Source organism: Chlorocebus sabaeus, chromosome 19 (assembly GCF_047675955.1).
Source record: "Chlorocebus sabaeus isolate Y175 chromosome 19, mChlSab1.0.hap1, whole genome shotgun sequence".
Classification (NCBI taxonomy): Eukaryota; Metazoa; Chordata; class Mammalia; order Primates; family Cercopithecidae; genus Chlorocebus; species Chlorocebus sabaeus.
Genome location: NC_132922.1, coordinates 5234776 through 5251523, shown reverse-complemented (window position 1 = coordinate 5251523; position 16748 = coordinate 5234776). Strand labels below are relative to the sequence as shown.

Here is a 16748-nt window from a genome sequence, read left to right as displayed (position 1 = left end):
AGTGATGGTTTAACCTGAGGGATGGAAGCAAGGGGCCTGTCAAGGGCGACTCCAAGTTCCTGGCTTGGGGGTAGCTGCCTGGAGGGTGGGGGTAGGGGAGGAAGGGAAGTGGGTTTAGGGGAGGAGCGTGGGTCAGTGTTCGGTGTGCTTGGGTTTGAATTGTCCGTCTGGGAGAGGCGTCTGCAGAGATTGGAGTGGACTGACAAGTTTGGGTCTGGGGCCCAGGAGGACCCCACCCAGCAAGTAGGTGGATGGAGGCTGAGGTTGGCGCAGGAGACACACAGAGGGAGGGGAAATGCTTTCTTATCCCTCTTGTCTCAGTCCCATGTTCATTTCTCCTAAAAGGAGGTGCCTCAGACAGCAGATCCTTCCAGAACTCTCCCGGACCTTGTCTCCCTTTGGCAAGGCCACAGAGCTTGGTGGAAGGGGCAGTGGCCCAGGGCCTGGGCTCCAGTTCTGGTTTACTGCTTGCTGGCTGTGTGATTGTCAGCAACTCACGTAACCACACAGAGCCAGATTTTCTCCCCTGTGGGCCCCCGCCGCCTGCGTTTGCGATGAGGGGAGAGATAGTCGATGTGAGTGAGCTCTGTGATGACGAAGCACTGCAGAAATGTTAGCTCCCACGTCACAGGCGAAGGCTGAAGAGCTTTAGTCCAAAGCTGACATTTCCCTTCATATTTCTCCCTGAGGGGAAAGGTGCACCCTGGGAGCTGTCTCTTTCTTTCAGCTACCTGCAGCTGTCCCCTCCAAACTGTCTGATGTAGCTCACGGGAGACCTGCGGAAGGAGCACATTTATAACAATCAAGAAATATGGATGATGAGTTTTGCTGAGACACGTTGACTGACACTTGGTATTTTAAATATGCAGCCCAGACAGCTGTCCCCCTTGCTTCCCCGCTTTTACGGCGTTTCTCAGGCAAGCAGAGAAGACCAGGTTTCAACTGCACCACCAGCTCCTGATGCGATTCTCTCTAATTGCTTTCTGCTGTTTTTGCCGTGTGTTTACAACTCAGCTAAGGGCAGTACAGTCAGGAAGTGTCCTGCACGTCATTTTGCAGATAGGAGGAAGGAGATACAGTGGGATGGGAAGATCTGGGCTCTGAGGCCAGTCCCAGCCGGACGGAAACCTGTGGCCTGTTTGCTCCGTGATCTGGAAGGTGCTACCCGTAGAGCCTCATTTTTCTCCCCAGGAAAAGGAGGGCGACCGTGTCTCATCACTAACTGCGATGGGGGCTGAATGTGGCTGTGGGCACATAGGGTCTCTCTGTCTCCTCCCATGTCCCCTGCTGTGTGGCCTCTTTCCAGCCCATCCACACTCTAGTTGGTGGCTTTTGTGAGTGCTGACATTATTTCCACATGGTTTTTTTTGCTTTTTTTTTCTTTTTTGAGACAGAGTCTCACTCAGTCACCCAGGCTGGAGTGCAGTGGTGCGATCTTGGCTCACTGCAACTTCTACCTCCCGTGTTCAGGTGATTCTCCTGCCTCAGCCTCCCAAGTAGCTGGGATTATAGGCGCCCACCACCATGCCCAGCTACTTTTTGTATTTTTAGTAGAGACAGAGTTTTGCCATGTTGGCCAGGCTGGTCTCGAACTCCTGACCTCAGATGATCCACCCTCCTTGGCCTCCCAAAGTGCTGGGATGACAGGCGTGAGTCACCACGCCCGGCCCCAGGTGTTCTCAGTGTTTCCTCTTTGCCGTTGGTCTATGCTGCTCATCCTCGCCTGCAGGAACTGTGGAGCCTCTTGGGGTGAATTAGTGAGGCCTTGTGACTGTTTGCACCACGGTTGCCCATGGTGCTTGTGATGGGCAAGCCTGCTTGGGTCTCTTCTGAGCTCCTGGCCTCTCTGTTCCAGCACCTTGTCCACATAGCCCTACACTTCCCTTCCTTTCTGCTCATGGCTGGCCCCACATGGTGGCCACAGTTAATTTCCACTGGTATGAGATATTGTACCGTCTCTTGACTCATCATCTCATTTGCTAAAATGTTCTTTGACAGCGCTGTACACTCCGTTACACTTTGTCAGCTAGAATCACAAGCCTCATGTTGGAGGCTGCACTTTAGAAGGGAAGATGACTTGCACAAGGTCACACAGCTGGTCAGTGCAGAGCCACCTAGGAACTCAAGGCTGTAACTCTAGGTCTGTTTATAGACTGGTGTCTAGAGTCGGGGACATGGGACTCAGGCAGAGAGACACCGCCCCCCACCCCACCCTGCCACCACTGACTTTCATCATTTCAAACAATGGAGAGGCAATCAAGTGCAACGTCAAATAGCAGGAGCTGAAAGATGCCTTCCAGATGGGGCAGAGAATGTGGACCACAGAGCCCAAGAGGCAGCGAAGGTCTCCTCACTGGACCTAAGCATTTCGTGTTCAGGAGCCTGGATCCCCAGCACATCAGCTGTAACTTACAAAGCAGAGCCAAGACATGAAAGTGAAGTGCCTGAGGGGACCTACATTTTTCAACGGGGGAAAAAAAGCTGCTTAATTATATCTTTAAGAGGCACAGACACGCCAAGGGATACCAGCAGCGTCTGAGACCTGAAGCAGAAATGCCAGGGATGAGGATTTGGAAGATTAACACAATTGAACTCAGCACTGTGGCCTTTTTTTCTTTCTGGGGCTTCGGAAAGGTAGGAGGCAAACACCCCTGCAGGTAAGACAGACAAGCCAGGCGTGATGAAAATGCACCTCTTTGTCCTGCCTTTTACTGCTGGGGTGGTCCTTCCAACGAAACAGCTCTCGCCTGGAGCCTTCAGTGGCTCCCCTTTCCTTCAGGACAAAGTGTTGCCTTCGTTCCTAGATTGTGAGGCTTCAGGGACTGATCTTCCTTCTTCCTTCTCTCCTTCCTTCACTCTCTTTTCTTCTTCTTCTGACGTCATCTTACAATGTGATCGTGGCAGAAGGCCACGGGGTTGGTGGGGCAGAAATGAGCTGACGCTATCCCTGAACAGGCAGGCCGGCTGTGGGCATCCCCTGCAATAAGCAGATGCAGTGTTGTAGTGGAAAGAGACCAGGTGCCAGGTGACACAGGGGACCCAGAGAAGACTTCTAGGGAGACTTCTATGAAGCAGTCCAGCTGGTCCCAGTGACTGGCACATGAGACATGGCAAAGCTGAGTCTGTAGGATCAAATGGATAGATGGAACGGGGCCCCTGGTGGCAGCTCTCTCACGTTTGCGATGCTGCATATGGGCAGTGAGTGTTCCTTGCTACTTCTTCCTCCTTCCCTTGCCTCCTGTGATAGAGAAGTTGGTGGTGGTTCTGAAAGAACAGTGGTATAGAATTGGTGATGGGGAGGCAGCCAGGAGACGACCCAGTTACTTGGTTCTCTGAGACTGACAAAGTGAGGTCCTGGGGCAGTCCCGCACCACATGAGGCACATGGCTCAGCTTCATCTGCCTGCCTCTCCCCAAGATTGATACTGTTCCCAGAACCGGCCTGAACCTTCATATTTTTGCACTTTGCACATGTCCTTCCTGCTTTGTTGACTCCAATTTATTCCTCAAAACCCAATTTAAAGCTTCCTGTTTAAAGCTCTTCTATGCAAAGTAGTCTCTAATGGATGGATGGGTGGATCCATGGGTGGGTAGCCTTTAATGGATGGGTGGATGGATTCATGGGTGGGTGAGTGGGTGGATGGACAGATGGGTTGAGGGGTGGGTGAATGGATGGATGGTTGGATCCATGGGTAGGTGAGTGGACAGATTGGTGGATGGATGGATGGATGGATGGTTGGGTTGATGAGTGGGTGAATGGATAGATGGATGGGTAGATGGATGGGTGAGTGGATGGTTGGGTGGGTGGATGGATGGATGAATGGATGGATGGATGGGTGGATGGATGGATGGGTGAGTGGATGCTTGGGTTGATGGGTGGGTGAATGGATAGATGGATGAATGGATGGATGGATGGATAGATGGATGGTTAGATGGATGAATGGATAGATGGATGGATGGATGGATAGATGGATGGATAGATGGATGGGTGAGTGGATGGTTGGGTTGACGAGTGGGTGGATAGATGGATGGATGAGTGGGTGGATGGACAGATGGGTTGAGGGGTGGGTGAATGGATGGATGGTTGGATCCATGGGTAGGTGAGTGGATGGATTGGTGAGTGGGTGGGAAGATGGATGGATAGATGGATAGGTGAGTGGATGGATGGGTTGATGGGTGGTTAGGAAGCTATGTATAAAAGTGGTATCAGAAAGATTCTGCAGGCATTTATTTGGCATCTATTATGTGTCAGGCACTGAGGACCAGCTGAACTGTTTAAGTCCTCTTTCATGAAGTCCTCCCTGGCCACTGGCCTGGGTTCAGTCGAGGTGAGGGCAAGGAGGTGTAAGTCATGCTCGAACTAGCCTGGGGATGGAGGAAACCTGTTCCCCAAACCAAAGGCTAGGAAAATGTGGCTAGGCTGGAAGAGTGTGGGCAGGTCCACCGATAGGGCATGGCCTGGGAAAGGGGGTCCTGGGTTGAGTGGGGTTGTGCACAGACTGAGAGATGCAGTGTGGACTTCAGGTCAGAGGGGAGGGATAGAGAAGCGGATCTGGGAAGGGCAGGAAGGGGTGCACTTTCTTTGAGTGCCCGCTGTGTGCACCCGTACAGTCTGTTGTTTGACCCTCGCAGCATTCCTATTTGTTCTACCGTAATAACTTGTTAAATGCAAAGAACCTGAGAAAATCCAGGCCCTGAATCTGACCATCAGTGATTCAGCCTAGTGCCTCCCTTCCCCTGCGTGGCACCCTTTTCCCTAGCGCTTCCTTTCTTGTTTCACCACGCAGCTGTTTACAATCAGCTTGGAGCTCCGGTCTTCAGCCATTGTAGAGACTAAAACCTCATGAAGTACCCTGGTGCGATGTATTTAGGGACAACCATTTTCTATACGTTCAGGGCTTCCCTCTCATAAATCAGCCCAAGAGAAATGCTTAACACCTGCTGTGTGTTTCTAAGAATTCAGCCACGCTTTGACTGGGAGTCAGATCACTTTAAATATCGGAATGCTTTTTGATAGCCAGTCGTCATTTCTCAGTGGAGAGAAAAAGGATGACATCGAGTTTGATTTGTTTCTGATTTTGAAGGTTGCTAGATTTTTTTTTTTTTTTTTTTTTTTGAGACGGAGTCTCGTTCTGTTGCCCAGGCTGGAGTGCAATGGCATGATCTCAGCTCACTGCAAGCTCCACCTCCTGTATTCAAGTGATTCTCTTGCCTCAGCCTCCCGAGTAGCTGGGATTACAGGCATGTGCCACCACGCCCGGCTAATTTTTTTGTATTTTTAGTAGAGACGGGGTTTCTCTGTGTTAGCCAGGATGGTCTCAATCTCTTGACCTTGTGATCCGCCCGCCTTGGCCTCCCAAAGTGCTGGGATTACAGGCATGAACCACTACGCCTGGCCAAAGGTTGCTGTTTTTAATCCCTGTTCACAGAAGAGGAAATTGAGACTCAGGAAGGTCAAATAACCCATCTGGGGTCCTACCACGGAGCCAGGTCAGTTCGTATCCTGCAGGTCTCAAAGGGCCTCTTTAGAACGTCTGTGGCAGGTCCCCGTCCCACATGGAGCTCACTGCATGAGCACTTTCTTCTTTCTTTCCCTCTCCCAGACTGACCCCCGAGGACAGAGCTTCGGTTTCTCTACATCCTTATTTAGCCAGTGCCAGGCACGCATTGTGTGCACAGACCCTCTGTGCATCGGAACTGCTGATAATAACGATCCCACATGCAGCCAGGAAGCTGTATTTAAATATAGACATTTAAGATAAATGCATACATATATCAACATAATAATATGTATTATTACATATTTTATCATGTTTATATTTTATATATAAATTTTAGAGTAAATATAAACATATTTTATATGAATAAATATAGATATTATATATAATTATATTTACACATAGGTATATTTATATGTAAATATAATTATATATAAATAATTATATAAATTTATACATAAATTTGTAAAATACACTTTAAACTATTTAAAATACATTTATATAAATTTGACATACTTTATATTTTAAATAATGTATTAGTGTTTTATAATATATGTTTTATATGTATAATAGTTATATATCATATATGAAACTACATAATATACAGAAATATAATAATAGCAGAAACAGATCCCTTTTTTTTTGAGACAGGGTCTTGCTCTGTCACCCAGGCTAGAATGCAGTGGCACAATCTTGGCTCATTGCAACCTTGACCTTCCCGGGCTCAGACAATCCTGCCACCTCAGCCTCCTGAGTAGCTGGTACTACAAGCACATACCACCATGCTTGGCTAATTTTTGTATGTTTTGTAGAAACGGGGTTTTGCCACGTTGCCCAGGCTAGTCTCGAACTCATGGGCTCGTGATCTGCCTGCCTAAGCCTCCCAAAGTGCTGGGATTACAAGCGTGAGCCACCGCACCCAGCTGAAACAAAGACGTATCTGACTGTAGTTTGTGGCGGCGCCTGCCATTCCTCCCTACAGTGATTCACAGGCTCACCCAGCCTCTCACCCTTCTCCTTCAAGCCCCAAACCTCTGAATGCCAGGAAGGGTGGTAAGAACCATCTCTGCACCTAGTACCAGTAAAGTTGGCAGGTCACTGTGGTGGCGGGGGCGCCATTGGTGGCCTCAGGCCTGGGGAGAGAAAAATATGACATATGGGGGATCCACGAGGGTGTGTTTGGGTTCAGCCCCGTGAGCCCGCACTGACCCTGGTGGGCAGACTGAGCGCAGGGAGGGGCGGGCGGGAGCGACCCGGTCACCAGGGCCTGCTGGCAAGCCCAGGGTGGTGACAAGTCCGCGTCTTTTGCCGGGAGCTGAAGATGTTCATGGGCTTTCAAGCAGGACAAAGCTGCCGTGTCATCACCGCGTAGCAGGCAGAGCAAGGGTGCTGACAGCCTGCAGAAGCCTGCGCTTATCTCTCCATCGGAGCTAAAGCCCGTGTTTGCTTAGGGAACAGCCTGAAATTCCACCCCGACTGCTGGGCCTTTCACTTTTGAAACACAAGCCCAGAGAGCGAAAGAGGGAACGTTGCACTCAGATTCTCCTTCTGAGCGTGAACTTATGTTCCTGACCAGGAACCAGCCACTCGTACCGAAGGCCTTCCTGACCTCTCAGTTCTCCCCTGAACCTTTGCTGTGTCCTGGGCACCAAGAGCTGGAGATAGGCTGTCCCCGTGCACATTTCCTAAGTCTGCAGAGGAACTGTTCGCAGAATCCAGCCTGGAATCAGCCGTTTGTGGCAAACAGCTGGTAGCTATTTCTCAACGTGTGGTTGTGAAGCTGTAGGCTCCATAGGTGCTCTTCACAGAGCATCCAAGCAGGTGTCTCAGAGCCAGCTCACACCGGTTCACACCGCTCACACCAGCTCTGGACAGCTGCTTGCGCACATCTCTCCACGAGTCCACTTTCAGTGATGCCACGTGGTACCTGAAATTGGCCATAGAAATTGGCCTATGGTATGATCAGAGAACCAGTTGTTAGGTAGTCACCCCACATCCCCACCCTTCACACCACTTTCGACAAACCCTACTGTCAGAACATGTGGAACAGAAAAGGGGCCTTGGCGGTTCATTCACAAATGTCAGCACCCGTAGGTCTGCCTGTTTGGCCACAGACACTGGGAAGCAGCCTGCAGCCTTGGCTTGTGCAGCTTCCTCTGCAAAAGGGGTGTCTCCTCCAAGAAACCTGTCCTGACTCCCCAGCCCTCCCCACCTCCATTCTCACCCCCGCTGGACAGTGCAAACCCTTCATCAGAGAATGGCACGTACCTTTCATTCTAGATCTTCCAGCAGCTTTGAAGCCAGCATCCTATTGGTGATGTCTGGAACCCTGGGAACTGTCCCAGCGCCTTTTGAGCACATGTGTGCATGCGAAAAGGATCTGCTGAGCGCTCTGCTCTGGCGGGAAGGCCGCCCTGCACAGCTGGAGCTGATGCCTTGGCAGATGCTGGGCATCTGGATCGTGCCGTGCAGGAGCACAGGAGCATGGCACCATTGACTTGCCAGGGAACCTTGACCTCAAAAGGGCCTCAGCCTCTCCACAGTGCAGTGAGGACTGTCCCATACTCTCACCGTGTACAGAGTATGGGAGAGTCTCTGTGAGCCTGTGGGTGCCCTGCAGAGGGAGGGCAGTGCCAGCCAGGCCTGGCCAGGGGCCGTGGAGATGGCAGGCCCAGGCTGGGGAAGATTGTGGCACCCACTCTCTTGCTCCCCTGGAATCTGCAGAATGCCTGGGGTTGCTCCTCTTCCTCCCTGGTGTGGCTGAGCTTTGTCTGTGCCCTGTCCTTTGGCCATGGTATGTGCCTGGTCCCTACCCTGGTACAGGCAGAGCTCCCTGCGACCCCCAGCTGTTTCCCCAGAACTGATACCAGTCTCCCTCCACCACCCATCCTCCTTTTGACTGCCCTGGGGACTCCACTGCTGCTCCGATCCTCTGTTACTCCAGCCACTTCTTGCTTCCCTGTTATCACAAACACTGAACAGTGAGCTCAGGTGTCACCCTCCACAGAGGCATGCACAGCAGGGGGTCCAGAGGCATGTCCCATGGGGAACTGGGAATGCTCTGCTTGCAGAAGGATGCAGGGCCCACTGCAATCCTCAGATGTCCTAGGGGAGAGGATATACCTGCTTTGTTTCTTCTCAGGGGTCAGAACTGGGCACAGTGGGTTGGAAGGAGGGAGAAAGATTTCTGTCAGGCACCCACTCCATGCCAGGCCCTTTTCTAGGCTCCCTTAAAACCTGTCAGGTAAGCCGGGTGTGGTGGCTCATGTCTGTAATCCCAGCACTTTGGGAGGCCGAAGCGGGTGGATCACCTGAGGTCAGGAGTTTGAGACTAGCCTGACCAACATGGAGAAACCCTGTCTCTACTAAACCCTGTCTCTACTAAAAATACAAAATTAGCCAGGCATGGTGGTGCATGCCTGTAATCCCAGCTACTCGGGAGACTGAGGCAGGAGAAGGGCTTGAACTCAGGAGGTGGCAGTTGCGGTGAGCCGAGATTGCGCCACTGCGCTCCAGCCTGGGCAAGAAGAGTGAAACTCCATCTCAAAAACAAAACAAAACAAACAAACAAAAAAACACCTGTCAGGTAAATGGTGGTAGAGCAGAAAACCTGGGCTCAGAAGCTGGCATTGACCCCAGAGCCATCCAGTTTCCAAGCCCACACCCACAGCTTTCCTCCGGGTTGGGCAGTGCGTGATGGAAAGGCTGTCTTACCAAGTAGTGAGTTCACTTTCACCAGTCCCTGCAGGCGGGAGCAGAGCCTGAAGTGACCACTTGGAAGGGGATGTGATTCAGGGGACTCGAGCATCTGGCATAGAGTGGGACTCCACGGGGTCTAAGCCCCCTTCTAGCTCTGAAACTCCTTGAGGGAAACTATTTCCCAGATCTCTACATTACTGCAGTGCCTTCTAACTTCCGGCACACCTTCTGCTCTCTCCGCAGGTGTTGTGCGCCAGGTGCGGCCCATCGTGGGCCCATTTCATGCCATCCTGAAGCTGGAGATGAACTATGTGGTCGGGGGCGTGGTCTCCCACCGAAATGTTGTCAACGTCCACATCTTCGTCTCTGAGTACTGGTTCTGAGGGCTGGTCTGCAGCACAGCCACGGGTGCACCTCCAGGCCAAATCATTGCTGCCAGTGACTGTGGCCTGTGCTTGTTTGTACTCTCAGACTTGTTTAATGTTAGGTATTTGTTTGTAGCATTAGGCCAACATGTATTAAGCTGAGCCAGATGAGTAAGTCCATCTGATGTATTTTTGGTGTTTAAAAAATGAGTCCAATTGCTCAACTGTTTGGTTGAAAACCTTGCTCATTTTTTAATGCAAAGGCTAAGTGTCACCCCCTTTCTCTGCCTCTGGGCTGGGCCTTGCTAAGGGCCAAGGAAAGAAAGACATTTTTTAGGGGGCAGCCAGTCCAAATGCCAAAAGAAGACCAGTTCTTGCCCTGATTGTATGAAATTTGACATTTTGGTACCTTTTTTTTTTTTTTTTTTTTTTTTTTGGCCAATCAGATTTTCTGTGTTCTAAGGACATGGCTGCTGTAGAATAGCACAGAAGTGGACGATACGTTCTCCCCAGAAGCAGCATGACCGAATGCCGCGGGGAGCACTTGGAAGGGAAATTGCAGTTCTGTTGAAATAGAGGATAATCCCTTGCTAAAGACACAGCCTGTTAGGCTCGTGTGGGGCTCCAGTACGTTCACCAGGGGAATGGCTGGGATTTCTCGGCACTCTGCATCATCCATCTTTTCTTATAGGTGGGGAAATAAACAACTTTGTGATCCTCCTGATGGCCTGTGCATGACAGTCTTTCAAGAAGAGGGCTCTCTGCCAGCTCAGGAGTCTGCCACCAGCTAAGGGATTGGACATCTTCCCCCCTCCCGCCCCCCTGCCTCACGCTACCCAAGGATATCTCAATGCTCCTCCTGCCCCTCCAGGTTCTGGGGCGGGGCCCAGCTTCCTACACACATCGTTTTCAACGCCATGCCCACCCTCTGAGAAGTGCAGCTCAGGTTCGTTCCCTGCCCCATGTCCAGTGCTGCTAGGCAAGCCCAGGGCTCTGGCTTCTGTGTGACTTGCTTCCAGTAGCATCCTTTGTGGCATCCTGATCTTCTCTAGAAATCCCTGGGGGGAAGTAATGACCCTTCAGCAGCCGTGAGTCCCTGCCAGACACAGGCCGGGGCCAGGCATCTGGCATGAGGTGCTTCACTCATTCCTCCTGGTGGCCCAGTGAGGTGGGTATGATCACACACAATATTGAGATGGGCAAACTGGGCTCAGAGAGAGAGGAACTCGGTTGCCAAAATTCACACATTTGAGAGACAAAGAGGGAATTCAAATTCTGTCTGAATTTAAGCCCTCTCTAAACCCTGTGTCAGCAATAGATGTGGACAGACTGAATTTATTGGGAGACTGACACCCCAATTGGCATCAGTGGCGGGGCCAGGAGCTCCCAGTGCCCCAGGGCCCACTCCGACCTCCAGGGACTGAGCGTCCAGGCTCTGTTTCCACACGTGCCTCTCCTCCAAATCCTTCCCTGGGTTGCTCCAGTCCTCTTAGGTATGGATCCCCTTTGTGGCTCAGAACCTCTCCCATCCTATGCCTCATTTCGCAACCTGGACCCTAGCACTGGTGAGATCTCAGCCCCACACTCAAGCCAACACCACTCCAACTTTCGAGAACATGGTCTCCGCCACCTTTGGGAAGACCTCTCCAAGGTCACTTATTTGGGTCTGGTCCATCAAAGCCAAGCCTGGGCCAACCAGGTACAAGGCCTGCTGGAGCCTTGGCCGCTGCAGCTGGTGAGAAAGAAGAGGCCAGGTGTGGGGCTGGATGGTCCAAGGAGCCACATCTGGGGACAAGACCAGTGCAGGGAACATCCACGCAGCTCTTCGTGCCAGGGAATTAGGGAATTGGGGTCCTGGCACGGAAGTAGGGCTGGGAACTGACTGCAGGAATGGAAGGAAGCCTCAGGGCGAGGGGCAGGAAACAGAAAGGGACATGGTGTGGGGGGAGCGCTGCCGCCCACTTGCAGTCTTGGGGGCAAATCTGCCAGAGCCAGGCTGTTCTGGGCTCAGCAAAGTTGGTTTCTGGGAGCCTTCTTCAGTAGGGTGGGGTGCGAAGACCAAGGTGCAGGTTGCTTTGGAAAAAGAGTTTCCCATACTCCCAATAGGAATTAGGGCAGGCCAGGCACGGTGGCTCACACCTGTAAACCCAGCACTTTGGGAGGCCAAAGCGGGTGGATCACTTGAGGTCAGGAGTTCGAGACCAGCCTGGCCAACATGGTGAAACCCCCCTGTCTATTAAAAATACAAAAATTAGCTGGGCATGGTGGCGGGCGCCTGTAGTCCTAGCTATTCGAGAAGCTGAGGCAGGAGAATCACATGAACCCAGGAGATGGAGGTTGCATTGAGCTGAGATCCACTCCAGCCTCCGCACAGGAGTGAGACACTGTCTCAAAAAAAAAAAAAAAAGGGAGGGGGCAGCTGCCTTGAGGAGGGTGAATGCAGAGCCAAGCCCCCTGCTGCTGATTGGCTCTTGAATGAGCACATGATCCAAGCTGTCCAATCAGAGCCCTGCCTCAGTGTCCGTCTGCAGCGGAAGAGGGCAGGAGGGGCCCACAAGTGGGCGGTGAGGGCTCCAGGTTGAGGAGCCCAGGGGAAGAGAGGAAGTGACCCTATCTGATTCAGAATCAGGGAGGCAAAAGCAGACCTCTCTCGGCAGGGCTAGCAGGGCGAGTCCCTGCCATCATCCGAGCTTCAGTTTCTGCATCTGCAAAGTGGAGATTCCCAGATGGCGGTGAGAAGCGCGGGAGAGCACGAGTGCAAGTGGGTTTTGTGCATTGCAAAGTGCTGCATTCGTGTGTGAGGGCTTTTTGTCATTAACCGTTAAAAGCAGCAATGATGGTGATGACGATAACGGTTGTCACTGTCAATTGAGCCACATGAATGTGCTCTGGAAGCTTGGCATCTTTTCAATCCGGCATTTCCTTTTCTTAATCATCCTGGAGAGACTTGGTAGACAGTTGTGTGAATTACCCACCAGCCTAACTCTTCATATTTCATATCATGCTATGGGTTGGGCACCTGATGGACCCATAAGTATCTCATTATACTTGCAAAGTAATTACTCTCAGAGCCTAGTATCAGCGGCATTAAGGCACCAGCTAACAGGAGCTGGAGGTGCCTCTGAGTTCCTCCACAACAGTGATTCCTTCTTAACTGAGGGGAATTGCTAAAGGCAAAGCAGTTTATAAGCAGCATGAGACAGCAAACACACAGAGACACCAAGTTGAATCCTTCTTGCTGATCTGGTAGAAGAAACTTGGAAGGAAGATTCCAGAAGGTCTCCTAGAGTGGTATTCGACCAGAAAACTCCTGTTTTGTTTTTTTTTTTAATTCCCAAAGGAAATCTATTCTACTGTACAGAGGAAGTCTGTGGCATGTGTCAGAAGCGCCTGGGCCACCCAGGGTCCTAGTAGGACCCGTTTTAATATGCAGGTGGATGTTGAGTGGAGGGTGCCAGGACCCACCCAGCCAACACAGCCAACTAGAACTCGAGGAGGGAAGCCAGCTTTTCCAAAGTTCTCAAGTTTGTCCAGGTGAAAAAACACCTGGAAATCAAGTTATCTTTTCCCCTAATATTGTAAAATGGAAATTTTCAAATATACAGCTGAGTTGAAAGAATTTTACCATGACTACCAGGGCACCTTCCACCTAGATTCTGCCACTGACATTTTATGAGATTGAGTTGCATTTTGAAGAAATGACAGTATGATGAGATAATAACTACAAATAAGAAACTGCGTGCTTTGTAGGCTTGTATTCAAACCCAGCCACTTACTAGCTGTGTGGCCTTGGGCACATTGCTTAATGTCTCAGAGCCTTGGTTTTCTCTACAATGAAATGAAAATAAGGACACATACTTCACAGGAGTGATCGTTAGGATGAAAGGGGATGATTACGTAAAACAGTGCAAGAACTTCTACATAGGAGGTCCTCCATAAATAGTACTGTTATGACACACACACCCAAAAGGATAGTCTTTATTCAGTTAGATGCCACATTTTATTAAAGTCTTGTGCGGACAAGCAGTGAAACCTCAGAAGAATTTATAAAGAATAACTGGAGGCGCTTCCATGTGACTTGGCTCCATCCGGACAAGATGACTTCCAGGTGCCAGCAACAGTTCCCCATTTCCATTCATATTTCCCCACATCATTCATGCCAAAGAGATGGGTGCCAAGAGGCCATCTGTCTTCATTCTGGACATGGAATGAGACGGGAACTCACTCTCGAAGGACTTTTGAAGTCTCAGAGAAGAAACGGAGCCACCGTCGACCTTTTGAAATATGGCCTGTGAGAAGCACGGTGACAGTCACCATTACTCCCAATAATCACATTACTGTTTGTGGAAAAAAAGACCTACTAGGTGCCAGGAAGGCTTCGGTAATCATCCCCAACACACACATTCTCTCACACACACTCACAGGTGTGCACGTGTGCACACACATACCCCCCCCACACACACACATATACGCTTCCTCCTCAGCCCCTCTGCCATGCCCAGCTCAGGGTCATCTTCTCCCACGAGGTTGCCGGTCTCATCTCCTGAAATGACCCTGTCCTCCCATCACTGCAGAACTTACGGTGCCACCTGCTCTGGTTATCTCTGTGTAGTCTAGTATGTATCAGCAGTTCTCTGTGTGAATGTCTTTCCTCCCCCAAGATAGTGGATCTGTGACTATTACTTTAGTCTATCTATCTATCATCTATCTATCTATCTATCTATCTATCTATCTATCTATCTATCTATCTATTTATTTATATTTTGTGTAGAGACAGTGTCTCACTATGTTGTCCAGGCTAGTCCTAAACTCCTGGCCTCAAGCGATCCTCCCACCTCAGCCTCACAGGTGTGAGACACCATGCCCAGCCACCTGATCTGTGTGTTGTTTTGTTTTGTTTTTATATGGAGTCTTGCTCTGTCACCCAGGCCGGAGTGCAGTGGCTTAATCTTGGCTCACTGCAACCTCTTCCTCCTGGGTTCAAGCGATTCTTGTGCCTCAGCCTCCCAAGTAGCTGGGATTACAGGTGCGTACCGCCACACCCAGCTAATATTTTTTGTATTTTTTAGTAGAGACGGGATTTCGTCATGTTGGCCAGGCTGGTCTCTAACTCCCAACCTCAGGTGATCTACCCACCTCAGCCTCCCAAAGTGCTGGGATTACAGGTGTGAGCCACCGCGCCTGGCCTGATCTCAGTCTTTAAGGGAGCAGCAGCTCATCTGTGGCCACTGCTTCCCGGGGACTTGCCAGAAGGGAGGTGCAGGGCACAGGGAAATAACCCGCCTCTATCTGACGGCTTCGATGGTATCGAGCGTCCTCAGTGGCAGCGCACAGCACGGAAGCCGAGGTGTGGCTGTGTTCCATTTGGAGAATTCCACTGTGATCCATGGTGTCAGCTGCAGGTTCAAGGGTGTCACAATTTAATTATTAAACATCATGAGGCATTAGGAGGCTTGGGCACGCACTGATAAGTGATCCATTTCTAACACAGCTGGTTTATTACTGTTTGTGGCAGCTCCTGCACGAATTGGTGTCCATTAACTAAGCAATGGTATTATAATTACGCATTTAAATTATGTATGGGAAGGCTGTCAGTGGTAGAAGTCAGACTGCAGTGATTACTTTGAGTCGTCAGACCTCCTGGATGTAGTCTCTCTGCAGATAGCTGTAATCCTGCCTTGTTTTCCGCTCATTTTCTGCAGACATGTAGAATCCACTGCTAGGGTCCACTGAGCTTCTTCTGGGTGGTTTTTGATGCTGCAGGAGATAAACACACATGTCTTCCTGGCTGGACCCAGTTGATGCACTATCCTAAATTCCGTCCTTTGCCTGCCTTGATCTCCATAGCCTGCTTCTTCCTGGAAATTTTCTTCCGCTTCCTCTTCTTCCTCCTCCTCCTCCTCCTCCTCTTCCTCCTCCTCCTCCTCCTCCTTTTCTTCTTCTTCTTCTTCTTCTTCTTCTTCTTCTTCTTCTTCTTCTTCTTCTTCTTCTTCTTCTTCCTTCTTCCTTCTTCCTTCTTCCTTCTTCTTCTTCTTCTTCTTCTTCTTCTTCTTCTTCTTCTTCTTCTTCTTCCTTCTTCCTTCTTCCTTCTTCCTTCTTCCTTCTTCTTTTTCTTTTTTGAGATGGGATCTCGCTCTGTCGCCCAGGCTGGAGTGCAGTGGTGTGATCTCAGCTCACTGAAATCTCTGCCTCCTGTGGGTTCAAACGATTCTCTCTGCCTCAACCTCCCGTGTAGTTTGGATTGCAGGCACCCCCCACCATGCCTAGCTAATTTTTGTATTTTTAGTAGAGATGGGTTTTCGCCATGTTGGCCAGGCTGGTCTTGAACTCCTGACCTCAAGTGATCCACCCACCTTGGCCTCCCAAAGTGTTAGGGTTACAGGCGTGAGCCACCACGCCTGGCCAGAAATGTGCTTCTTTAGAGGAAAGCACCATTGATCTTACCTCCTTGATCTGGTTGGTAAGACCGTATACAAACTGGGCCCATTGGTCTCTGCTCCCTGATACTATCTGATACCATCTGGTCTCATTCCTTCCTGATACTAATTCCATCTTGTTCATTCATTGGTTCACTCATTCATTCACTCACTTTGCGCCCTCCCTGTGGTGAATCAGTTCCCCTCTGTCCTCCCCACTCTGTCCAGTCCTCCCCTAGGCTGCCAGGCTACTTTTCCCAAACTCCGATCTGATGGAGGCCCTTTTGGCCTCAGATCCTCCAAGGGCTGCCTTCAAGGGCTCCTGCACCAACCTCATGGTGTGGCTATGTGACATAATAAGAAACATATACTTCTATTTGGTCTCTTTCTGGGTTCCTTCTCCATGGGGACAGAAGCTCCTGTGCTCGGGGCCCTACCAGAGCTCGCCTTGTGTGCCTCTTCATCTGCCTGTTCATCAATAATGCCCTTTACAATAAACCTATACGTGCAACTAAAGTGTTTCCCTGAGTTCTGTGAGCCATTTTAGCCAATTGCCAAACCTGAGGAGGGGTTCTGGGGACCCCCGACGTGTAGCCAGGTCAGACGGAAGTGTGGGTAACCTGAGCACCCAATCCTTGCAACTGACATCTGAAGTAGGGACAGTCTTGCAGGACGGAGCCCATATCCTCTGGGGCCTATGCTAACTCTGGGTGGCCAGCGTCAGAATTGAACTGAAGTGTCGGACACCCAGATGGTGTCTGCAGAGAACTG

The 16748-nt window shown here is 50.6% G+C and overlaps 1 protein-coding gene and 1 long non-coding RNA gene across 2 annotated transcripts in view; one reads left to right on the top strand and one right to left on the bottom strand.

Annotated features, from left to right (window-relative positions):
- Positions 1-10285, top strand: part of FBLN1 (fibulin 1) — a 97404-nt gene extending 87119 nt beyond the window's left edge. The window contains exon 17 of the mRNA XM_007976078.3: positions 9440-10285. Coding sequence (XP_007974269.3) covers positions 9440-9579 — 140 coding nt within the window. The 3' untranslated portion in view covers positions 9580-10285. The remainder of the gene's footprint in view (positions 1-9439) is intronic.
- Positions 10286-13523: 3238 nt separating this feature from the next.
- On the bottom strand, positions 13524-16368 carry LOC140709192 (uncharacterized). Its single transcript, XR_012089596.1, has 2 exons — positions 14845-16368; positions 13524-13850 (listed from the first exon to the last, which is right to left on the bottom strand). It is a non-coding gene; the product is annotated as an uncharacterized lncRNA (long non-coding RNA).
- Between the last annotated feature and the right edge of the window lie 380 nt (positions 16369-16748).